Raw genomic sequence first — 23,294 nt, forward strand, 5'->3', positions numbered from 1 at the left:
GACCAGTCTGCCCTCGAACTCACAGAGATCCGCTTGCCTCTGCCTCCCAAGTGCTGGGATTAAAGGCGTGTGCCATCATGCCTGGCTAAAGACTTTCCTCCCCCAGCTTCAACCATTCTAGCTGGAGTTTGACTCACTTCAAACATGACACTGTCAGCATCAGCTTGTGGGGAGTCAACCTAGGCCTCAGGTAGGTTCTTTACGGGCACTGAGGAGAGGGGTAGGGTACAAAGCAGGAAGGTCTGTGATATTTCACTGGACAGGGAGGAGTAAGGCAGGGCATAACAGAAGCAGAGAACCACAGGCGGATCCAGTGTATCACTGATTTCAGCTCTCGGGAGACGGAGGCAGGGGGACCCTGAGACTGAGGACAGCTTGGACTACAAAGAGACCTTGAGGAGGAAAAGGGCCTTAATTCTTAATAGTTGTTTTATTTTTAGTGTGTTTGATTAGAGCTATGTCTATCTGGGTGTTGCTAGGTGCACATGACCACAGGTGCTCACAGAGGCAACGCATGTTAGATGCCCCTGGAGCTGAGTTCCAGGTGACTGTGAGCTGCCTGAGACTGGTCCTGGGAACTGAACTCAGGTCGTCTGGAAGGACAGTCCATGCACTGAGCTGCTGGACCATTGCCTCAGCCCTTAGTAATTGAGACACACATGGGGCTCCTCAGGGTGTCAGGAATTTCATTTTTTAAATCCTGGGGGGGAGGGGGAGGGAGAGAGACAGAGAGAGACAGAGAGTTTACGTGCCCTGTGTGTGAGTGCAGGGTCTTGCCAGGCAGAAGAGGGCACTGGACTCCCTGGAGTTACAGAGAGTTGTGAGCCACCATGTGGTTGCTGGGAATTGAACCCCGGTCCTGTGGAAGAGCAGCCGGTGCTCTTAACATCTGAGCCATCTCTCCGGCCCCAAGGGGGCTGTATTCTTCTTGTCTGCCAGCCTCGGTGCTTGCTTCCGGAATCTGAATTTAAAGTATCCCGGGCATCATGTGACTGAGCACATCCAGAACTGTGCTGTGCAAGCCGTTGGTTCACATCTCAGGCCATGATCACACCTAAACTACTTATGGTTTAAAGCAACCCTAGAATGCTTTAAGGACTCATGTAATCCAAAGGACTTTGTGACCACGTCGAGCTTGTACTTACTGGGTGCTCACCCTAATCTTGCCAAGTACCATAAACTCTGGATAAAGTGATTAGAGACTTCCGGTCCTTCAACCCTTGTGTTGGCTTTGCTAGTGTTTGGACAGTTGTCTCAGAGGGCAGCTCTGCTGTTTGGGATGAATTCTACCAGCTACTGTTCCGTACTGTAACCTGTAAAATGCACACCACAAGATCTGAGCATGGGTGTTAACGGCAGCTCCGTTCATAGTGGTCAAAACTTGAAGCAACCAAAATGGCCTTCAGTACGTAAATGAAAATTACCCTGCGGTCTTTCCAGATGGTGGAACAGAACTCAGTGCTAAAACAAAATGAGCTATTGAGCCATGAGGACCTCAAGTGCATGTTACTGAATGAAAGAAGTCACCTGAAATGGACAGACAGCACAGTTCCCACTGTGTGACCTTCTAGGACGCAGTTGCCAAGAGTAGAGTTGGGAGGATGGGGAAAGTTGAGCAGGAACAGTGAATCACAGTGGACTCTTGGGGCAGTAAGCCTATTCCATGCCAAGCTACGTCATGGTGATAATAACAAACTATACCACTACAAATCTATAAAACCCCAGATGATGTTCAGCCCCAAGAGTGGTTCCCTCCTCTCTGCGAACTGTGAGCTCTGAGAAGAGACAAGGAGGCAATGAAGGCTGGTAGCTTTCCAACACGACTGACTGGGCAGGTGTGAAGCAGGGAGCAGGAGGATCGGGCACATGTGACATCTCTCACCTTCTCTTAAGGAGCCTAAAAAGGCTCTCAGAAGCTTAGCTAGGAGGCAGAGGCAGGCGGATGTCTGTGAGTTCGAGGCCAGCCTGGTCTATAGAGTGGATTCTAGGACAGCTAGGGTTACACAGATAAACACTGTCTCAAAAAAGCAAAAAAGGGAAAAAGCTTGGTTTTTCATGTTTAGATCCTTAAGTTTCTTTTCATAATCTAACTTTCATATGACTAATTTAAGTCCTTTATAATTTTGAGAACATTATTAAATTATAGGATAAAATCATAAATTTTTTATTTAAATACTATATAATATGTTCTTTTAAAAAATAATCTTTAAAAAGCTGGGCAGAGCCTTTAATCCCAGCACTTGGGAGGCAGAGGCAGGCGGATCTCTGTGATGCTGCTTAAGTGTGATGATTTAAGTGTGATGATTTAAGTGTTGCTTTTGAAAAAGACACCTTCCACTCCCAGCTTCTCCAAAGTGCTGTATTCGCTGCTGCCAGCCCCCTTCTTACACCAGCAGAGAAAATCAACCTGTGCAAGTGACTGGGGTAGCAGAACCAGTGCGCGATTTGGATGGTTGTAAGGGAAAAGGAAATGCCAACCTCAGTTCCCCCGAGTGTTTGTAAACAGCATTGGATATCAGTGCACATAGCTAGGCTCAGGGAAGCTAGTTCATGAAATAGCTCAGAGCACTGCTGGTCAGCGGGAAGACTTGGAGGGAAGACAGAGCTCAGGATGCTGCAATTCTCCATGTCTTCCCCTGCTTCCGCCACAGCAGGCAGTCAGGACAAAGGAAGAAGGAAAGTAAAAAATAAAATAGAACCTAATGCTAAGGGAGCCCCCAAACCCTAGCAAGCTGCTCTGCCTCTAGAAACTGAATTTCTTGGCCCACAGACAGCCAGGTCGCAATGCCCCTGTAGGAAGAAGTTATAGAAGGAGTCAAGGGTCTGTCACACTAGAGAGAAAGACTGTTTTTCTAGAGAGCACTTTAGCAACGGCGCCTTCCACAGAAGCCATGAGAGGTGGTGGGGAGCGGAACATGACGGCCGCTGTGTTACAGTCTCAGTGTCCAGATGCGCCCTTCTGAACCCTTGGTATCTGCTGATGGACGGTGGACGGGATCCCTGCTCTTGTGCATCCTCTGTCCTGTGAGGGGGAGAGAGGAAGACAACACTTATTATCAGGAGGGAAGAGTCCCGAGAAAAGGGAGGGGAGGGAGGAAGAGAGGCCAAGAGTGGAGAAGGGGCGTGTTGGAAATGAAATACACTTTTTTTTTTAAGATTTATTTATTATGTATACAACATTCTGCCTCGATGTATGCCTGCACGCCAGAGGAGGGCGCCAGATCTCAGTACAGATGGTTATGAGCCACCATGTGGTTGCTGGGAATTGAACTCAGGATCTCTGGAAGAGCAGCCAGTGCTCTTAACCGCTGAGGCATCTCTCCAGCCCTGAAATACACTTTTACAGAAATCAAAGCATGAGAAGGAAGAGGCCGGAGGGGCAAGTGCAGCCCCCAGGGGAGTTGGCAGTTCTATCGCCCTCATCTCTGCTTTTTTTTTCTTTAATAGTAAACAGTGGTTCATTCAAGCAGAAAACAACTGAGTGCCCTCTCAGTCGGTCAGCTCTTTTGCATTTCCTATCATTAAAATGCCTTTTGCTGGGCTGGAGAGATGGCTCAGTGGTTAAAAGCACTGCCTGCTTTTCCAGAGGTCCTGAGTTCAATTCCCAGCAACCACATGGTGGCTCACAACCACCTGTAATGAGATCTGGCGCCCTCTTCTGGGGTGTGGGCATACAAGGAGGCAGAATGTTGTATACATAATAAATAAATAAATATCTTAATAATAATAAATGAGTTAATTTTTTAAAAAAATGGCTTTTGCTTGTTGGTTGTGATTATTATATTAGGAACTCGCATTTTCGAGAGATGTGGCTGCAATGGCAACATGCGGACACTAGAGGGTGCAATGCTCCCATGCCAACGACTACTACCTTTTCCACAAAGCATCTGCTCCAAAGGCCCGGGCTCTGGGCACCGGCACAATTTAACACTGGCTGTTATTATGCCCACCAGGCTTCCTCCATGCCAGAGCCTGCTGCAATGCCTGCTGTTCTTATTCCTTCCGGAACAACTGAAAATAAATTAAGATACAAACAGCTAGGTCAAGAAGCCCACAAGGTGAGGTCGGTGGCGGGTGGGGGGTGGGATAGGACTAAAGCTCCTGCGGAGGTGGGGCACTCTCTGGCTTGTTAGTATTCTCATCAGCATGAAGGCTCTCCAAATTAACTGGCCAGAGATCTCTGAGGCTCCACTGCGCAGGTATGAGTGATTACACCATCGACTATTAGCTGGTACCGCTCTCATCACAAGGTTGACTTCTCTGGCAATCAGGTCCCATCTGAAGCTACTTCAGGGTCCCCATAAATCACTGGATCACAGGTTGTGCTGGTACAGTTGAAAGAGGCTTGTTACAACCAACCAAAGTCTATCAGCTCAGGAACTTCCAAGGGTATAGGAAGTTCTGGGCCAGGAAATGGCGGGGGGGGGGGGGGGGGGGGGGGGNNNNGCGGGGGGGGGGCGGGGGGGGGGGGGGGGGGGGGGGGGGGGGGGGGGGGGGGGGGGGGGGGGGGGGGGGGGGGGGGGGGGGGAAGAGCACAAATATTTACTTTTTATTATCTGACAATAACATAGTAACAGTTTACTTGCCACTATTTTGAATTGTCCAGTAAAGTGAAGGTCCGTAAAGTAAAACTTATTGTTAACTTTATTGCTTTATTAAAAATAGTATAAGCCGGCAGCCCTCGGAGATCCCGTGGATCTGTGTCTTGCTTCAACAGTGCTTGAGCAGAACAGACCCAGGGCCTCTCTTTGTTAGCTTCCACCGCTCCTCATCCTCTGCAGTCGCAGCCTCTGGGACCATCTTCTGGCCGCCTTCAGCTCCCAGGACCAGCCAGCACCGTCTCTTTGCCGGTGGCTCCAGACTGAGTCTCAGCCATGACCTCCCAGAAGCTGCCGTGAACCGCCTGGTCAACCTGCACCTGCGGGCCTCCTACACCGACCTCTCTCTGGGCTACTATTTCGATCCGGATGATGCGGTTCTGGAGGGTGTAGGCCACTTCCTCAAATTGGCTGAGAAGCGCGAGGGTGCTGAGCGTCTCTTCAAGTTGCAGAACGATCGCGGAGGCCGTGCACTCTTTCAGGATGTGCAGAAGCCCTCTCAAGATGAGTGGGGTAAAACCCAGGAGGTCATGGAAGCTGCCCTGGCCTTGGAGAAGAACTTGAACCAGGCCCTCTTGGATCTTCATTCCCGGGGCTCTGCCCGCACAGATCCTCATCTCTGTGACTTCCTCGAAAACCACTTCCTGGATGAGGAGGTGAAGGTCAACAAGAAGATGGGCAACCACCTGGCCAACCTCCGCAGGTTGGCTGCTGAGCCCCAGGCGTCTCTGAGCCAGTACCTCTTTGAGCAGCTCACTCTCAAGCATGACTAGGAGGCCTCTGCCTCAGAGGGGCTCCCACCTCTGCTCTGCACCAGCCGGCTCAGGACCTTCACCCGAACCTCTCAAGAAGTCACTAGGCAGCTTTGCAACGCCCTGGAGCCCCTCTCAAGTCTTGGACCAAGTAAAAATAAAGCCTTTTGAAACAGCAAGAACAACAACAATAATAAAATAGTATAAACCTGGTGCGGTGGTGGTGCACACCTTTAATCCCAGCACTGAGGAGGCAGGGCAGATCTCTGTGTGTTTGAGGTCAGCCCTGATCTACAAAACGAGTTCCAGGATAGCTATGGTTCTGTTACACAGAGAAATCCTCTCTCTCTCTCTCTCTCTCTCTCTCTCTCTCTCTCTCTCTCTCTCTTTTTAAAAGAAAAGAAAAAGAAAGGAAGGAAGAAAAGAAGGAGGGAAGGAAGGAAGGGAGCATAAAAGTGAATAACCTCTATAACATCGGCTCTGGATACAGCAGCCCCTTCCTCCCATCCCCTCACCTGCGACTGAGAAATTCAGAAACTTAGGACAGGATGGCCTTCCTGGAAGCTCACACACAGCTTTCTCTCTGGTGTGGCCAGACTCAGACCCGAGCAGATGGAGGAGCCCCACCTGCTCCCACAGAGCAGCCAAAGCCTTTCCTAGGCTGGGTAGACATCTGTTCAGACTGGTTTGCAGCTTATGGAAGTCCCAGGGTCCCCCAGAGGGATACAGGGTTTTGGCAATTTGGAAACCATTATTGAGTTTGACGATGCACCACCGTGAAGGAAAAATTCCTTCACAAGAAGTGGAGCGCCACTGAGACACCAGGCGGCAGGGAGAAGTGTCATCGTATAACACTCGCTCACGGGGCTGTGCTCGTGACTGACTACCTGACAAGGACGGTTAATAGCAGAAGGATTTATTTGGGCTCATGGCTTGGTGACGTGGGCCGTTGTAACAGGAAAGGCGTGGTGCTAGGCTCACTGCTGGGTTCAGCAGGAGACACGGAAAGCGGTGAGTGAGACTCCCACTTCGCTCTGCACCTTTTAATTTTTATTTAGAAACTTTTATTTATTTATTTATTTTTGAGGCAAAGTTTCTCTGTGTAACAGCGCTGGCTGTCCTGGAACTAGCTCTGTAGATCAGGCTGACCTCGAAATCACAGAGTTCTGCCTGCCTCTGCCTCCCAAGTGCTGGGGTTAAAGGTGTGTGCCACCGCCTGGCTTTTATTACGTGTGTGTGTGTGTGTGTGTGTGTGTGTGTGTGTGTGTGTATACATTCATGCATGTGCCATGGTGCATTTTTTAGGTTTAAATGACTTGTAGAATTATTTCTCTTCTACCACATGGGCCCCAAGGACTGAAGTCAGGTTGCTAGGTTAACCAAGCCTTTCTGCACTGACTTTGCTGCCCAGCGCCCTTTACTCAGCCTGTGGGATGGCGCCACTCCCATTCAGGGTGAGTGAAGACTGCCTCAAAGATACGGCACAAATGTCATCCCTGACTGTCTTAGTCACCTTTCTATGGCTGTGATAAGATACCACAGCCAAGACAACTTCCAGAAGAAAGTGTTTTTTGAGGGTTTGCTTACAGTTTCAGAGGGTTGGAGTCCATAACCAGCATGTTGGGGGCAAGGGAGTAGCTGGCAGGCATGGCGTTTGCCCAGCGAGCTTGCAGATCATTCGACCTAGTTTGGAGAAAAGAGTTGGGGAGTTCCCCAGAGGTTAAATAAGGTTCTTCAGAGCCTATCATATTCTAAGGCTCTTGCTTATGTTGCTGGATAATTAAATGACACATGGGGTAATGCTGCCCCCTCCTGGACTGTCTGGCACATAACTGACAATTTTTTTTGTCCCCCAGACAATAGACTTGTTTTCTCTGAGCTCGTTGCCCAACCAATACCTGTGGAACTATTTGGAAACGAATTTTTGCAAAGAAATTGACTCTGTGTGGAAGGTCTTTGATTACTGCTGTGACCGCTTGGCAAGTTATGACTCTACAGAGTTTCTATGTCATTGTGCTTGGCAGAGGTTGGGTGTGTATCCCCCTCAGATTCTTCAGTCACTCCCAGTCACCCCAACCCCTCTTTCCTGTGGAGTCATCAGTAATACCTCACCTCGATTCTGATGGCAGCAGTCTGAGGCTTCTTTCTTGTGCTAATGAATCTGGCTAAAGGTTGAGCTATTTCTTTTCAACAGTAAGCCTCCAGTTCCTTGGAGGGTCTCTGTTGTTCTCTGTTTTAGTGACCCCTGCCCAAACATTTCTTATTCCCTCCCTCCTGCTAGCTTCCAGTTCAATTTATGCTTTTTTAATGATTTCATAGGTTATAAAGTTAACTTGTGAATTTTAAATCTTTCCTGGTTTCTTAATAAAAACATGTTGGGACATAAATTTCTGCTTTTACTGTATCACATAAATGTTGGCACAGTGTAGTACGTCTGGCACTGTAAGCATTTTATTATGTTTGTGCAATTCTTCTAGATTTAAGTTCTTTGCAGGAGGTGAGAAAGTTGTTTTTTTCTTTTCTGAAGCAGGATCTTCCTAGGTATCCCAAGTTGGCATTAAACTCATGGTCCTCCATCACCTGCCTCATGACTGATGTCACAAATCTGTCTGTTACTCAAGAGTGTCTTGCCAGGGATAGTGGCACATACCTACAGTCCCAGCGCTCAAGAGGCTGAGTCAGGAAGATTCAGGTTTAACATCCATCTTGGCTACATAGCAAAACCATGTCTCCAAAAAATAAATAAAAGTAAATAAGTAAATAACCAGCAAAACAACAACAAAACCAGAAACAGCCACCAAGAGTGTCTTGGTTCATTTAGCGGCAGCAAAATGTGAGACTAATCAAATTACACAACTCAACTTTATTTATCACAGTTCTCGGGGCTGAGGTTTTGGTAGCTGGTGAAGGTCTGTAAGTTTCTTTGTAGTTTCCAAGATGGCCTTGCTACCTCCTCCGGCTGGAAGGAGCACTGTGTCCTTAGGTGGTGGGAGAAGCTGATTGTGCCTCCCAGGGTCTTACTAAAGTCCCCACCTATTAACACTACCATATTGGGGTGGGAAGATGTAATGGTTACATAGCCAGTTCTAGAGCAGCCAGGACTACATAGTGAGACCCTGTCTCAAAAGCAAAACGAATAGGTAAATAAATAAATAAAACCCACACTTAGAAGGGGGAATGTAGCTCAGTTGAAAAGTGCGTGCCTAGGGGCTGGAGAGATGGCTCAGTGGTTAAGAGCATTGCCTGCTTTTCCAAAGGTCCTGAGTTCAATTCCCGGCAACCACATGGTGGCTCACAACCATCTGTAATGGAGTTTGGTGCCCTCTTCTGGCCTGCAGACATACACACAGACAGAATATTGTATCCATAATGAATAAATAAATAAAAAATTAAAAAAAAAAGTGCGTGCCTAGAGCACACTAATAGAAGTTAAGCGGGGGGTGGGGGGCGGGGGGAAGAAAAGCTTGTCTCTAACATCACAAGACCCCGGATTCAGTTCCTAGAATCAAAAGCAAATAAATAAAAATGAAGGATTTAAGTTGTGACTTACATACAATCTCTCCCAGAAAATGTCCCACATACACTTGAGGGAAACATATTTGTTCAGAAAAGCTTCCCGAGGGCTGAACAGATAGCTCAGTGGTTAAGCACAACTTTTCTGCTCTTCAGGATTTGAGTTTGATTCCCAGCCCCCCTGTGGTGGTTACAAACATATATAACTCCAGTTCCAGGGGAGCTGATGGCCTCTTCTGACCTCCGTGAGTGCCAGGCATGCAAGCAGTGCACATACGTATATGCAGGCAAAACACCACACACACATAAAATGAATAAATCTAACAACAATATAGTACCATCTTAAGGTTTGGGGTTTTTTTGTGTGTTTTATTTAAAAATAATATATACTTACATTCTAGGATTTGAAATAGCAGTAGGCTTTTGTTAAGATACATAGTTGTTACTCATATTAAAACTACTTCATAGCCATGAGCTCCTAGAGGTGTGTGTAACCTGGAGCCCTAGAGCGAGGGTTTGTGTGAATCATGATTGCATCTTAATGCTGTTGAACGTGAATAGTGGACAAATGGGTTTTCAAAAGCAGTTCCCACAGTACACTACGATATGAACCACACTAATAATTAAATCAGTGTTTATTTTTTAAAAGAAGAATATAAATGGAAAATATCATGCATTTATAACCCCCAAACATAAAAGAAGAGAAAGATTGATGAAATTGGAACTATTAACATTAATTGTCAATCATCTTATGCAAGATTTAGAAGTTTTAAAACATAGTGGATTAAGTTTAGTCCAAATCACAATGACAAGGCCAAGATTCCGAGTTCATGATTTTCTTGTGTTCTAGGCTAGCAGAAATATTTTTGCTCCTTAATGATGTCCTAGTAATTTGTGAATAGGTAAATGTATTTGAAAATATCTCATTGCTATAATTAGATGCAACTATTTATGTGTCAGTACCCTGTGAATACTAAAGAATGAAGTGGTTTTGAAGATATTCCCCTTACAACAAAAATAGTCAATTTCAGAACCAAACCAAGAAAGCTAATCCTCTACCTTTCCACTGCATAAAATATGTAAAGATGCAGAAAGGAAGATAAACGACAGAGAATTTATCCCTGTGGAAGCTTCATCGTGGTTTTTATGTCGGAGTAAGCTAGCCAGAAGAGGGGTAAAGAAGAGTGTTCAAAAACTGTCAGAAAGACATGAAGTTGTTTGTCCTCAGGGAGAGCCACTACCTCATACCTCTGAGGGGCAAAAGCCCACAAAAGGAGTTCCCACTAATGTGAAAAGTGAAATATTTGCCCCTGTGTGCTTATGTCTGCAGCTTTGCAGATGGTGTCAGGAAAGAGGAATCCAGCCTCAAACATGCCCTGTACCTCCTTCTCCCCTCACTCCTAGGAACACCTTGCCTGTCGCCTTCTAAGTTGTGCGAATAACTTAGACTATGGAAATAAAATTTCCAAAGGTGTCCATACTTTTAACACAGGTCAGGAGAACTCAAGATACAGAGAATAAACAATGAAGGCTCCTGGGTAGTTACAGACAACATAAATATAAGCAACATGCTTGTGTACTTTAGGTTTATTTGTTTTTATTTATTTATTTATATGAGTGTGTTGCCTGCATTTTGTCTTTGCACCGTGTGTATGTTGCCCATGGAGATAGAAAGAGAGCATCGAAAGAGGGCATTGAATCCCCTGGAACTGGTCTTACAGACGGTTGTTAGCTACCCTGTGGAGGCTGTGAGTTAAACCTGGTCTTCTGCAAGAGTAACAAATATTCTAAACTGCAGCTCCATCTCTCCAACCCCCAGGACAAATGTTTGATATACACATGATTAGAGTATAAGCCAAGATATCCTAAGCTGAAGTAAGTAGCCCGTCTCAAGATGTTTACCAACTTCCTGGAGCCCAGGCACCATCAGCCTGCCAGCTCTGCACACTGAAATTCAGAGACCGTATAGGCAGGAAGAAAAGCTATAGGAGGCGGGCACGTTGGCACCTGCCTCTAATCACGGCACTGAGGAGAAAGAGACAGGTGAGTGTCTGAGTACAAGGATACCCTGGTCTTGGTTAACTTGGAGGAATGCAGAGGGCAAAGCCTGTGAGTGCTTTAAACAGCTATGTACTTTTAAATCTCTTAGATACTTTATATTTAATTCAATCCTCATTTAAAATAAGTTAAGCTGTTCTCTATTGTTATCAGTTCTGCTGTTAACCTTCTATTGCAAGCAGCTTTTTCTTCTTTCTGTCTTTTTACGAGTATAAATCTTACCTGTTGAGAGCCAGGACAGTCAAGCTCAGACCCAGCCCTCCAGGCCGATTCTATACTGTAGTCACACTTAATATACAGTCCCCAACTGTTCAGAGATCTGGGGAATATGGCATTTAAATATTTAACTATTAAAAAAACTTTTCATAACAAAAAGAGACAGGTTGCCTCCTAGCAGCAGCACTCTACTTCCTCCACAGAAGACAGAAGACAGATGGGCACAGAACAATGTCCATCTGCGCTTTGCTTAACTGCCAAGTGCTGACCACTGGGAAAAATTGCCTTTCTTCTAAACCGAAGATCTCCAGACAGTGGACAGAATCGTCGATATCGACAGCCTAGCTGCTCGGGTCAAGGTAGGCTTGTCTTCCTACAGATTTCTTAGCCCACAGGATCTTCTGGAGCCTGGCAGGCCTGCACTAAACAGCAGAAGGCAAATACGACCCTCAGCAACCATGGAGGACCCGGAGGAGTAGCTGTAGCTGCCAACCAAGTAAGTTCTCTGTCGTTTTTTTTGTTTGTTTGTTTTTGTTTTTGTTTTTTTGGTTTTTTGAGACAGGGTTTCTCTGTGGTTTTGGAGCCTGTCCTGGAACTAGCTCTTGTAGACCAGGCTAGTCTCAAACTCACAAAGATCTGCCTGCCTCTGCCTCCCAAGTGCTGGGATTAAAGACGTGTGCCACCACCGCCTGGCTTCTCTGTCATTTTTTAATCAATAACTCAAGTAAAATTTTATCCTTCTCAAAGATCTCTGATGCATTTTGACAGCTGAAAGGTTTTGTCACTTAAAAGGACAGCATCACCAAACAAATTTCAATAAGCAATAAGTTAGCAAAATTCTTTCTCACGCTGCCTTTCATAGTCTTAAAAATAATTTTTATTATGCAAAAATACCTGTCACAGTCATTCTGCTAGTGTTTAAAACTATGTTTACAGAAACCCCCAAAATTCTTGTGAGTTCCAGTGAGCCAAATTAAAAGATTCACCTTAAACAGATCAGATACACCCCCTCTCAATTCCCTGGTACTAAAATTATTTTTCCTAAACTTAACTTTGTCCTGTGTTCTGTTAATACCTTAAATAAGTCTAAGAGACACCCGCCATTTCCATACCACAAACACTGTACAGGAGCAAAGAGACCAGCTACTCCAGGATGTGACCAGCACCCAGCCTTCTCAGGTTCCCACCAAAGACGACACCTGGTCTAACAATGAGTTCCAGGGCTACACAGTTAAACCCTGTCCAGCTTTAATCTGGGTCAAACTTTTGGTAGCAGCCTATATACTTAAAGGATATTGATAAGGAAGCACTCTCCCTACCTCTTCTTGCCTTAGCTCTGGGTAGCAAGGCCATTCCTTTGCTAGCATTAGAGCCTATGACTTTGGGATTCTGGTGTCTACCAAAGAGTAGCCGAGACATCCAGCATTGTGAACTGAACATCTACTGGAATCTTCAACTTTCCATTGGTAGCTAGCCATTGTTGTCTAACGATGGACCACGGCTCGTGAGACATTCTAATAAATCCGCTTTCTACATACACGGAGAGATTGATTTTTACCAGTCCAGCTCATGCAGAGAGCCTTGAATAATGCAGCCTTGTTTTACGTCTCCTGCCCACTGAGGAAGATGAGCTGGCTAACATTAGTACTCATAGAGACAGTCTTCCTAGCCCCATGATTCTCTGCGTGTTCAACTTACCCGAAAGAGTACACTTTTTATTTTATTTTATTTTCAAGACAGGGTTTCTTTGTAGCTTTTTTTGGTTCCTGTCCTGGAACTAGCTCTTCTAGACCAGGCTGGCCTCGAACTCACAGAGATCCACCTGCCTCTGCCTCCCGAGTGCTGGGATTAAAGACGTGCGCCGCCACCACCACCCGGCTCAAGAGTACACTTTTATTATTATTTATTTCTCAAAGGTTTGCTATGAATTCTGGAAGAAAACTTCAAAAGTAATGGATCCAGCGTCCAGCCTTCTGGTGGGCCACATACCTACTGTTATGTTTTTTTTTGTTTTGTTTTGTTTTTTTAAATCTGGTCCCTGCGTTTCTCTCCTCTTCTCTGAAGTGCCTGTGACTAACAGGTAGAAATTCCTTCAGTTCACCTGACCTCAGTGAGAAGCCACAGAACAAGTATCTATCTCCTTTTGTGTTAATATTGTTAATATTCCGGGTACACATTGAGGGGAGGGCTGGGAAAACTAGTCACACAGTGTCCAGGAGGAAGAAGGGGAAGTGCCTACTGAGTGCAGGAAGAGAGCGGGCTCAGCAAGCGGAGCCCGTGGCAGGTGCTATTGAAATGCAAATCTCTGTAGAACTGGAAAAGGTCAGGGTCTGAGGTGGAAGGGAGTCAGGAACCATTGTGCTGTGCCTTTAAGCACACTGTAACCCAAAAGGCGGTGCACTTGTCACTCAGGCTTCACTAGCCAATCAGTACCTCCAGGCCAAACTGCCAATCAGAAGTGGTGGAGGGCCCTTCCGGGAGCCAGGCTGCAGGCTTAGGTTTGCGGAGGAGGTGGCGCCAGTGTATTGATGTGCTGTGCTTTGAGTGCTGCTGCAGGGAGCTGTAAGGGGGCCGGCCGAGGTCGGAAGCCACGACATGGTGAGCGAGGGGCTGCTGTCCCCAGATCGGGAAGATCAGATGGGGAGTTGCTGGAGCCGGGGTGGCGTGGCCTCCCCAGAGCTGGATGGGAATCTACAGCCGTATTCCTTGTCCTGTGAGCTCCCACGCGGCCCCTGCTACTCCCTGGATGCAGGCACAGTCCTCTAACTTTGCTCTGTGGGCTGCACCCATGCAGAGCGTTGGGAGCAGGGAGCTGTGTGTGGACCCGTGTTTGGAGTCAACAGCGACTCGCTCTTGGTGCAGCCATGGAAGGCAGGTAGCCTAACCTGGAGAGGCATAATTTCTTCAGTATCTTTTAGACGTTCAGCACTTTGCATTTAACCTTTACGTGTACGGTTCATTTACAGGTGATTGTGGGGAGGTTGTAAAAGGCATCTCGTGTGTTGGGTAGCGCTGCACAGCTAGCTGTGATGTAGACGAGTAGGACAGGAGAAAGGAAGAATCTCTTCTGCTCTGGGAGAGTGGAAGAATGTCTGCTAAAGTGAGACTTTCCAGACTAGGGCCCTGTCTGCTGGACTGGAAAGGCAGAGGTGGGAAATCCTGTGCTGTCTGAGACACTTGATCTCACCTAGTAGGGAAGCTGCTAATACTCTGAAACCCAGTTCAGTGACCCTTGCTATTGAGAGACTGGCAAGGTTTAGCAATAGGAGTACCAGCTTGCAGATGTCTACGGGCCTAGACATCTTCCGTGGAGAGCCAGCAGTATAAAGGGAGTAGAAGTAACCAATGAGAGAGAAGTTGCAGTCATCCAAGCCCTTTGAAACTGAAGCTCCATGTTTCTTTGACAGAGCTTTAGGATTTGATGTTTTTCCTACTGTGCTTTGGTCTCGCCTCGGGCCTGTCTTCCCTCGTTGTATCTCCATTTCTCTCATTCAGAATATGAATGGTGCGCTGTGCTGTTGTGTGTAGGAAAGATGTAACCTGTTTTCTGAATTTACAAGATGTTACTGTCAAGAGATTGTCTGCGCGTCTGGAGAGACCTCGGACATTTGGATGGTGGAGGGGTTGTTGCAGATTATGAGGATCGTTGAAGTGACTAAATGCATTGTCCTCATGGTGACCATTCGTCTATAGTGACCGGGGTCAGTGTATAGTTGATTGAATGTAAAACCTCCCAGATGATGATGGGTTTGAACACGTCTCTTTGGTGACTTTCTTTCAATTGTTTGTGAACCTTTTATTTGGAAGAGACTCTCTGGATAGTTTTCCTCGTTGGGAAAGTGATATGGGTATTTATAATGTCAGTTGATTTCCTGTTCTTTGTGTCTGCTGTGTTGTAGTTGATACTACTCAGCCAGCTTCCTTCTTGTGCTGCCGCGGCTTCACCACTGTTAAAGACTCTATCTCAATACACCCAGCTGGCCCCAGAACGGCCTCAAACTCACTGATCCCAAGTGCTGGGATAAAAGTGGGCCAAAATTCCCGACTTTTGTATTCATCTTTTTGTGTAATGTGCCTGAAATGTAGGTTTTTGACCATGTCAAACATATGCTGTTTTACTGAGCTTCACTTATACCGTTAATTTTTAAAACTTCACAAAGGTTATCATTTGGTTTCCCAGGATAGCCTGTATTCATGGCAAAAATACTGCCTGAGTCTTCTGATTCACTGGGCAGCACATACATCACCTTCTTCCTCTATGTTGCTTTTGTTTTGAAAGTTTTTTTTTTTTTTAATGAAAATGTGTGTTTTACCTGTAAGCATGGAAATATACCACATGGGTACCTGATCTTCACAATGATCAAAAGATGGTTTCAGAACCCCTGAACGTGGAATAATAGATAGTCGTGTTCCCGAAATAAATAACTACTATTTGAGCCCGCCTGTATGCGATACCAGGAAGAGCTGTAGTAATGAGATATCTCTTCTCCTCATTTATGATCTACATTTAATTATCAAATGCTTTCATCTCTCCTTTTGTAACTGTTTCAACATAGAGTGACTTTTAGTAAAATCTTATTGACGTTACAGTTTAATGTGGGCAGGTTTAGGTTTTTGGAAGTTGAATACAGATTGCTTTATAGTAACGTCAGTAAGACCATGTGAGTTATTTCTTTCTGTGTTGTGGTGCTTTTTTTTTTTTTATAACTGATTTTGGCATGGGAGACAAGGTCTTAGTATGTACTTCTGGCTGTCCTGTATGCTGGCATTCAACTCCAAGGCAAATATTCCTGCCTCTGACTTCTGACTGCACATTAAAAGGTGTGAGCCAATATACTTAAGTCTGTCCATTTTATTTTTCTGTTGTGTAGGTAACAGTTGTTCATACAATTTCACTCCTATATATTCTGTACCATTGATTTTTTTTACTTGTCTCTGTATGTTTCTAATAGGCATTTCTCTTGCGAGATGATATCCCATTCACAGCATAAAGAGATGAAATAGGTGAAGCTCCTGTTCAGTTTCCTTCCAAAGTGACTTGGTGATTACATATAATGTCTGAATAAGTGCAGGGAGTACCAGAATTATATGACTGTATTGTCAAAGAAGTGTACATTTTCAGTGTTGTCAGTATCATGCTCCCTGTCGTGCACATGTGTGGACATTTCAGAACGCAGTGACCTATGATGATGTGCATGTTGACTTCACTTGGGAAGAGTGGACATTGCTGGATCCTTCCCAGAGGAATCTCTACAAAGATGTGATGCTGGACACCTACCACAGCCTCAGTATCATAGGTAAAACTGAATATTCCATCATGCTTTTAAATAAGGGGACAACTCTTCCTTGGTTTTTGATGTTGTTATGTAATTTGATTGAGAAAGAAGAATGAGGTGAATAAATCAGGCATGGCTCTAAGGTAAAACGAATATGGGAATTTACATTTTGCACAATTTTGCATAACATACCATACATTTTTACTCTATTGTAGGATACAGCTGGGAAGACAGTAATATTGAGGAACATCGTCAAAGTTCTAGAAGACAAGAAAGGTAATTACCATGTGCAGGATGATACAAGTGTGCCTCTGGAGGAATTGTAATATGTCCTGGGGTTTTTACACTAAACAGCAGTGTAACTAAGCACAGATTGTGCATTGATGATTCTTGAATTCTCAGAAACCGTATACCTCAATTTCAAGTAGGTGAATTGCATTTGCAAGGCATTCTTTTAAGAAAGAAGACAAGAAACTGTGCCTTAACAGATATCACCATTTGAATCACGGCTCAGTGAGAGCTGTTCTGTAGAACTTTCAGTGCATTAATTTCTCACCACTCATAATATAAAGTGTATACATAATGAACAGGTGATAAGTACATCCCTCAAACCTTCTAATAAGCACACAACCCATAGAGAAGCTAGTGTTACTCATAATCTTGCTGTGACTGTGCTGAGTTTAGAGGGATGGGCAGTTAGGGTCAAGAGCCAAGGTGCAGTTGTTATGGAGAAATCCTACTCTCCAATTACATGTGTATATTTGAATTTTTCTATTTTTTTACAAATACGCAAAAATTTTCATATAGAAAATATTCTATAAGTATAACTCTTTAATAAAGCATCTGCCATCACAGGCATCTTCAAAGATGCAAAAGAACCCATTATGAATGAGAACAGCATGAATATAAACCTGGTGATAAAACCTTGAGATCTGATTCCTCTTTACAACTGGTCTAAATTGTCAAATTTATTCATGGAGATACAAAGATTCAGTGGTTGTATTAAATGTGGTAAAGCTTTTCTATATCTCAACTATTTTTGCAGGCCTGAAGGAAATCATCCTGGAGAGAAACCTTCTGTATATAACCAATGTACTAAAGCCTTTGCATACGACAGACATCTTCAGAGACATCAAAGCACACATCCTGCCGAGAAACCCTACGAATGTAATCAATGTGGTAAAACTTTTGCACGAAATTGGCCTCTTCAAAATCATAAAAGAACACATACTGGAGAGAAACCCTACGAATGTAATCACTGTGGTAAAACTTTTGCTCATCCCAGTGCTCTTCAAGTGCATAAAAGAACACATACTGGGGAGAAACCCTATCAATGTAGTCAGTGCGGTAAAGCCTTTGCATGGCCCAGTTATCTTCAGAAACATAGAAGAACCCACACTGGAGAGAAACCCTATGAATGCAATCAGTGTGGTAGAGCCTTTGCACTACGAGGTAATCTTCAAAGGCATAAAAGAACACACACTGGAAAAAAACCCTATGAATGTAATCAGTGTGGTAAAGCCTTTGCTTATCATGAATGTCTTCAAAGGCATAAAAGAACACACACTGGAGAGAAGCCCTATCAATGTTATGAATGTGGTAAAGCCTTTATACGTCACAGTAGTCTTCAAATGCATAAAAGAACACATACTGGAGAGAAACCCTGTGAATGGAATCAATCTGGTAAAGCCTTTACACAACAAGGTAATCTTCAAAACCATGAAACAACACATACTGGAGAGAAACCAAACATAATCAATGTGGTTAAAGTCTTTGCATTCATAAGCAATCTTTAAATTCGTCAGAAAAACATGAAACTTTCCAGATTCTAACAGACTAAATATTGTAACTGTAATTCTGCCTTGTTACCTATTTTGTGTTGTGTAATTTTACTATGTTTCAGTTAAAACCTTCCTCTTTATTAGACAGAAAGGGGAGATGATGTGGGATTCCCTGATAAGGAAACTAAATTTTAATCTTGGGCTCATACATCTTCTTCCCCCAATCCTAAACTTTAACAGAGCTCCAGTCGTTGGCTGCAACAGAGTTCTGCAGCCAACAGGTAACACTCAAGAAGTTCTTTGTGACCCTCACAAAATAAAACAAAAGGTGAACCCACACAAATCTGTTTAATTTAGCAGGTAAGCTATTGAAAATATTAACAGTAAAAGTCTTAGAAAAGGCAGAATAAAAATTCACTATAATCCTCTGATTCTTTAGAATTCATTACAGATACATCATGTTTAACTTTGAAAAGCTAATAAATTATAAGCATATTTAAAAAAGCTTCCAAATTCCAAATAAAAGCATACATGCTCTCAAAACCAGATGTGATATGGATATTCTAGGTTTTATGATAAAAGACATAAAAGGGTGGAAAAATATGTAACCTCTTCACCGCATCTCAGGGCTCATTTCTGACGCTTCTTTTTTTATGTTTTAATCGTTTTCATTGAGCTATGTATTTTTCTCTACTCTCCTCCCTTCTTTTCCCATACCTAAGACCAGTCCAAGAGAGGGAGACGTGATAATATAAGCACAGGGGTCAAGACAGTGATGGTGATACCCACAGAAACAGCTGGCCTCAGCTGGTCAGAGCTCACTGACTCAGGACTGATGGCACGGGAACATGCATAGGACCAAACTAGGCCCACTGAATGTCTTCAAAGGCATAAATTTATTTATCCCTATTGCTTGAACTGGCATCTCTGAGCACATTCTCTTTGGAGGGGTACCTTGCTCAGCCTAGAGATAGGAGTGAGGGGAGGACCTTGGTCTTTCCTTGATGTGATGTGTTAGAGTTTGTTGACTGCCCAGGGGAAGCCTTTCCCTTTCTGAGGAGTGGATTGGTGGTTGGATGGGCTGAAGGGAAGGGAGGAGGGGATGAAGTGGACCGGGGATAACAGTGTAAAATGAGAGAAGATTGTATTTTATTTAAAAGATTCTTAATAAAGATAGATTTATAACAGCTTCTCATTGTCGGTGTTGTGTAGATCTGAAAGAGCCTATAATTACCGCGTAGGCTATGTCAGTCCACCTCTTCCTCCCGTCTGGTTTTTGATTTTGGAGTATAGAAAGAAAGTCTGACCTATGCTTATTATTCTGTTTTCTTTGAATTTCTTGCCTGCAGAGAGACATTTGATTCTGGGGGCTGCTGAGCTAAACCAACACTTTAAAGGTATTTTGCCTTAAAAATTTAGGTCTAAGGACATGTTACTTTGGAAAAAAGGCTCTGCTTTTGTTTCCACAGAAGATGAGAACCTGTGGGTATTGGACTCTAGCGTCCAAACACCGAGAAGGAGTCGTCCCCAGAGACCATCTCACACACCACAGCCGATGCAAAAGCATGAGGATTTTATTAATTCTGTCATGACAGGGTCCCCCAGCATTCGGGAAGCCGAGGGACCGAACCAAAGCATACGTATATGGGTAATTGTTCAGGAACTGAGTACGTGCGAGTGTAGCTGTTAGGTCCTTGGTTCCCAGGGGAGGAGGGGAAGCACTATGGCACAGAGGCTGAGAGGATTCAGAATTGTCAGAAATGGCTTCAGAATTGTCTTAAAGTCTTACATGGGTTCCCACCAGGCTAATGTGGTTTGATAGAACAAGACTCACCAAAAGGTCTCCATGAATACTAAAAGTACTTCACCCAGCCAACCACAGCAAGCAAGCAATTTGAAGAAAACAATGCCCAAATTCCCAAAAGGATTCTTTATAAATGTTTGTTTTCCTTCACAGGAGGATATGATACAGGGATGAATGTTTTGCATTGGTATGGATCCTGGTCTATATACAGTTTTCTTTATTTTTTTTTTAAAGATTCTCTCCTTTTTTTAAAAAAAAGATTTGTTTATTTATTATGTACATAGTGTTTAGCCTCCATGTATGCTATATACAGGTTTACAGTTGATTTTGTTACACTGTGTATGTTTTTTTTTTGCTTTTGTTTAAGGTATTATGTTTGTATAGCTCATTTAAAGATGTATAGTTAAGAAATAGATTAATAGATTGTCATTTATAATAAGCAAACTTATAGTCACGTTAGTAAGCTTTTGTAGGTATATAGAGATGTATTTCAGTTGGATAGATAATATTCAGCACTCCAGAATCTTCAGCATAAGGCCTTTAAAGGTTTTAAGATAGGCTTATGTGGACAGTGAGACATGTCTGCTTCTGGCAGCACCATTTACTCTAGAGACGTTGATGGACATTGAAGATGTTCCATGTAGTTGCCTCCATTAACTGAATGAGACATCAAAATTCCAGAGATTTGCCTGGTGGTGGTAGGGCACTCCTTTAATCCCAGCACTCGGGAGGCAGAGGCAGGCAGATCTCTGAGTTCAAGGCCAGCCTGGTCTATAAGAGCTAATTCCAGGACAAGCTCCAAAGCTATAGAAAAGCCCGGTCGCAAAAAAGCAAAAATATATTCCGGGGATTCCTTCAACTCTTTGGATTTTGCATCCAGTGTGTGTTGAGCCTTGTCACCAGTCAGTATCTATGAGGCAGGTTTCCCCTTGTATGTGACACACATATGTACATTGGTTTGCTAAACATCCGTTTTGTACTTTTTTCCTAGTTAATACTTATTGAAATAATACAATTGCATCATCATTCCTTCCCTTTCCTTCTCCAGTCTCCTCTCACATACTCCCCTCTTCTCATGCCCCCTTTTCATTCATTTTTGTTTTTCTCTCTCCTAAATATAGTAATACAGCCAGCTCAGTATAATTTTACATGTGTCTCTATGATCTCAGGACTGATCCATGGGATTAGCTAAACACTGAATGAGATGCTGCCCTGGAAAAGACCATTTCTTCTCTTCTCAGAGTTCCCCACTTGCCCATTGTTCTTTATGGAGATTGGAGGCCCCAGGAGCTTTGTACCTTTCGTGGCTTTGAGTCTGTAGTGTCATCTTTGTTCAGGTCATCTCTAAGCAGTCATGTCAGTAGAATCAAAAGGTGTAAGTGTTCTGACCTTTCTAGGAGATACAGTCTCACAAGGAAATGTCATCTCCTTTCCCTGTATCTGAGTGTTAAGTATCTGAACTTAACGCTCTAGTATATCCAAGGTGGTTTATGTGAATTTAGATTAAAAAAAAATATATTAATAAATTTTGAGTCATATGTTAATGCTTGAATATAGGATTTCATACCAGGTGTTAGAGGGGGAGAGAGAGAGAGATAGAGTGATGGGGGAGGGCAGGGTAGTAGTTACCACTAAGAAGGGGAAGAGAAAGAGAGAGTGTGGAGAGCGTGTTCAGGTTTTAAAGGCTGCCTAGGGCATGTGCACAAGGACTTTCATAGGTTTAGCTACCTCATGCATAGATCACGTGACTATGCAGTGAATCTCCAGGGATGGGAGCCACAGGCTGGTGCGAGCACCTTGCAGGTGCTAGGAATTGAAACCCAGATCTTCTGGAAGAGCAGCAGGTGTTCTTAACTCTGAGCCACCCCGTCATCCTGAGAACAAAGGCTTTGAAGTCATTTGTTTATTATGTTTTGAAATTCTTGGTGTCTATTGTAAAGCTTCCTTGTTCATCTCTTTCCTTCTTTTAGTTTGTTGAACAAAGGTCTGTGCCAAGTTACGCGTGACATTATGGTGCCAAATGCATGGCTTGAAGCACATTGAGAAGTGGAAGGATTGCTCTCACTGTGAGAACACTAGTAATTCTTTTTAAAACAGTTTTGTGGTAGATTGTATAATCTACATTTTTATCTTTCCTATATACTCCCTTATTTTTTAAGTAGTTTCAATAATCTTCTCTTTCATCCTTTCATATCTATATCCCTTTTCCTCCTTTTTTCCTTTTTTAAATTTTTACTTAATTTTTTTTTTTTTTGAGACAGGGTTTCTCTGTAGCTTTGGGGCCTGTCTTGAAACTAGCTCTTGTAGGCCAGGCTGGCCTCGAACTCACAGAGATCCACCTGCATCTGGCTCCCGAGTGCTGGGATTAAAGGAGTGCGCCACCACTGCCAGGACTTTTTCTTTTTTTTTTCAAAACAAGATCATATCTGTATCTTCCCTTTTTTTCTTTTCAAAACAATAACCTTGAATCTAATTTCCTTTGTTTAGCTTTTTCTCTGACCATTACCTATAACAACTTGTAACCAATACATTAAACAAAGACAAACATCCATAATCTATTTTTTTGGGAATGTGGGCAGAGTTTTCTGGGCTACATTCTGCTGACTCAGGGCACTGATAATCTTATGGGAACAAAAAGAAAATTTAGGATTCTGGTCAAGTCCTGACTGGAGTATTGTGTGAGGCTGGGTCATCTCAGTCAGCAGTCTTGAAGCTCTTGTGGATGTAGAACTCAGAGGAAACTGCAACAGAGGTGCCCTAAAACATTGGATCATCCACTCCCACTGTTGATTTTTCAAGGGTTTCTCCTTGATCAAACATTATTTTTCTTAACCAAAAATGAATCCACGTCCTCTCATTAACTGCGGAAACAAAAGTCAAACCTCTTGTCCAAAGTAACATATCCTTTGACTTAAATTTTGAAGTCAAGTCATTTTCAAAATATATAAATCCACAAGCATTTATAATCAAATGTCTCTTAGCAGCTGTTTTTCTTCCCCAGCAGTCGAACAATTCAAAGACAACACAGTAACATAGAGTATCTAGATTGTCTGTGTATTTTCCATGTTTACATGGAAGCTAACTGGGATAGATGGGAGTTGGGTGCGCTAGTTTTTCTCCCAAACCCAGATAGGTTAGGTTTGGTTCCAGCCTTGGCCTGCGCCAGTAGCTAAAATGTCTCAGGCAAATAGTTTTTTTGTGAACTCATGCCCCAAAAAGCTGGGTGCCAATTGGAACACAATTAATCAAAACTCAGAGACAGAAACTGGGGTTCAACCTGAAGACCCAAAAAGGAA

General features: G+C 43.7%; 2 protein-coding genes across 4 annotated transcripts; both read left to right on the forward strand.

The window, feature by feature from the left end:
- Positions 1 to 4,648: 4,648 nt before the first annotated feature.
- LOC126504552 (ferritin light chain-like) lies at positions 4,649 to 8,689 on the forward strand (the record flags this gene model as incomplete). The annotated part of the gene is made up of 1 exon (XM_050146919.1): positions 4,649 to 8,689. A coding segment is annotated over one exon (723 nt), but the record flags the coding sequence as incomplete, so codon positions are not given.
- A 1,188-nt stretch (positions 8,690 to 9,877) lies between these two features.
- On the forward strand, positions 9,878 to 19,381 carry LOC126504549 (zinc finger protein 120-like). Of its 3 annotated transcripts, none has more exons than XM_050146915.1 (4): positions 9,878 to 13,735; positions 16,090 to 16,434; positions 16,629 to 16,689; positions 17,459 to 19,381. In XM_050146915.1, exons 2-4 carry the CDS (start codon positions 16,401 to 16,403, stop codon positions 18,207 to 18,209), a joined length of 846 nt encoding a protein of 281 aa, XP_050002872.1. In that variant the 5' UTR covers positions 9,878 to 13,735; positions 16,090 to 16,400; the 3' UTR covers positions 18,210 to 19,381. The 3 variants fall into 3 exon arrangements, with proteins under 3 accessions (XP_050002872.1, XP_050002870.1, XP_050002871.1); XM_050146913.1 differs by having other exon boundaries at positions 16,260 to 16,434; XM_050146914.1 differs by having other exon boundaries at positions 16,308 to 16,434.
- The last annotated feature ends 3,913 nt before the right edge of the window (positions 19,382 to 23,294 follow it).

The sequence above is a fragment of the Alexandromys fortis genome, unplaced genomic scaffold (assembly GCF_014885135.2).
Source record: "Alexandromys fortis isolate MF-2015 unplaced genomic scaffold, M_Fortis_MF-2015_v1.1 scaffold_12, whole genome shotgun sequence".
NCBI classification, from domain to species: domain Eukaryota; kingdom Metazoa; phylum Chordata; class Mammalia; order Rodentia; family Cricetidae; genus Alexandromys; species Alexandromys fortis.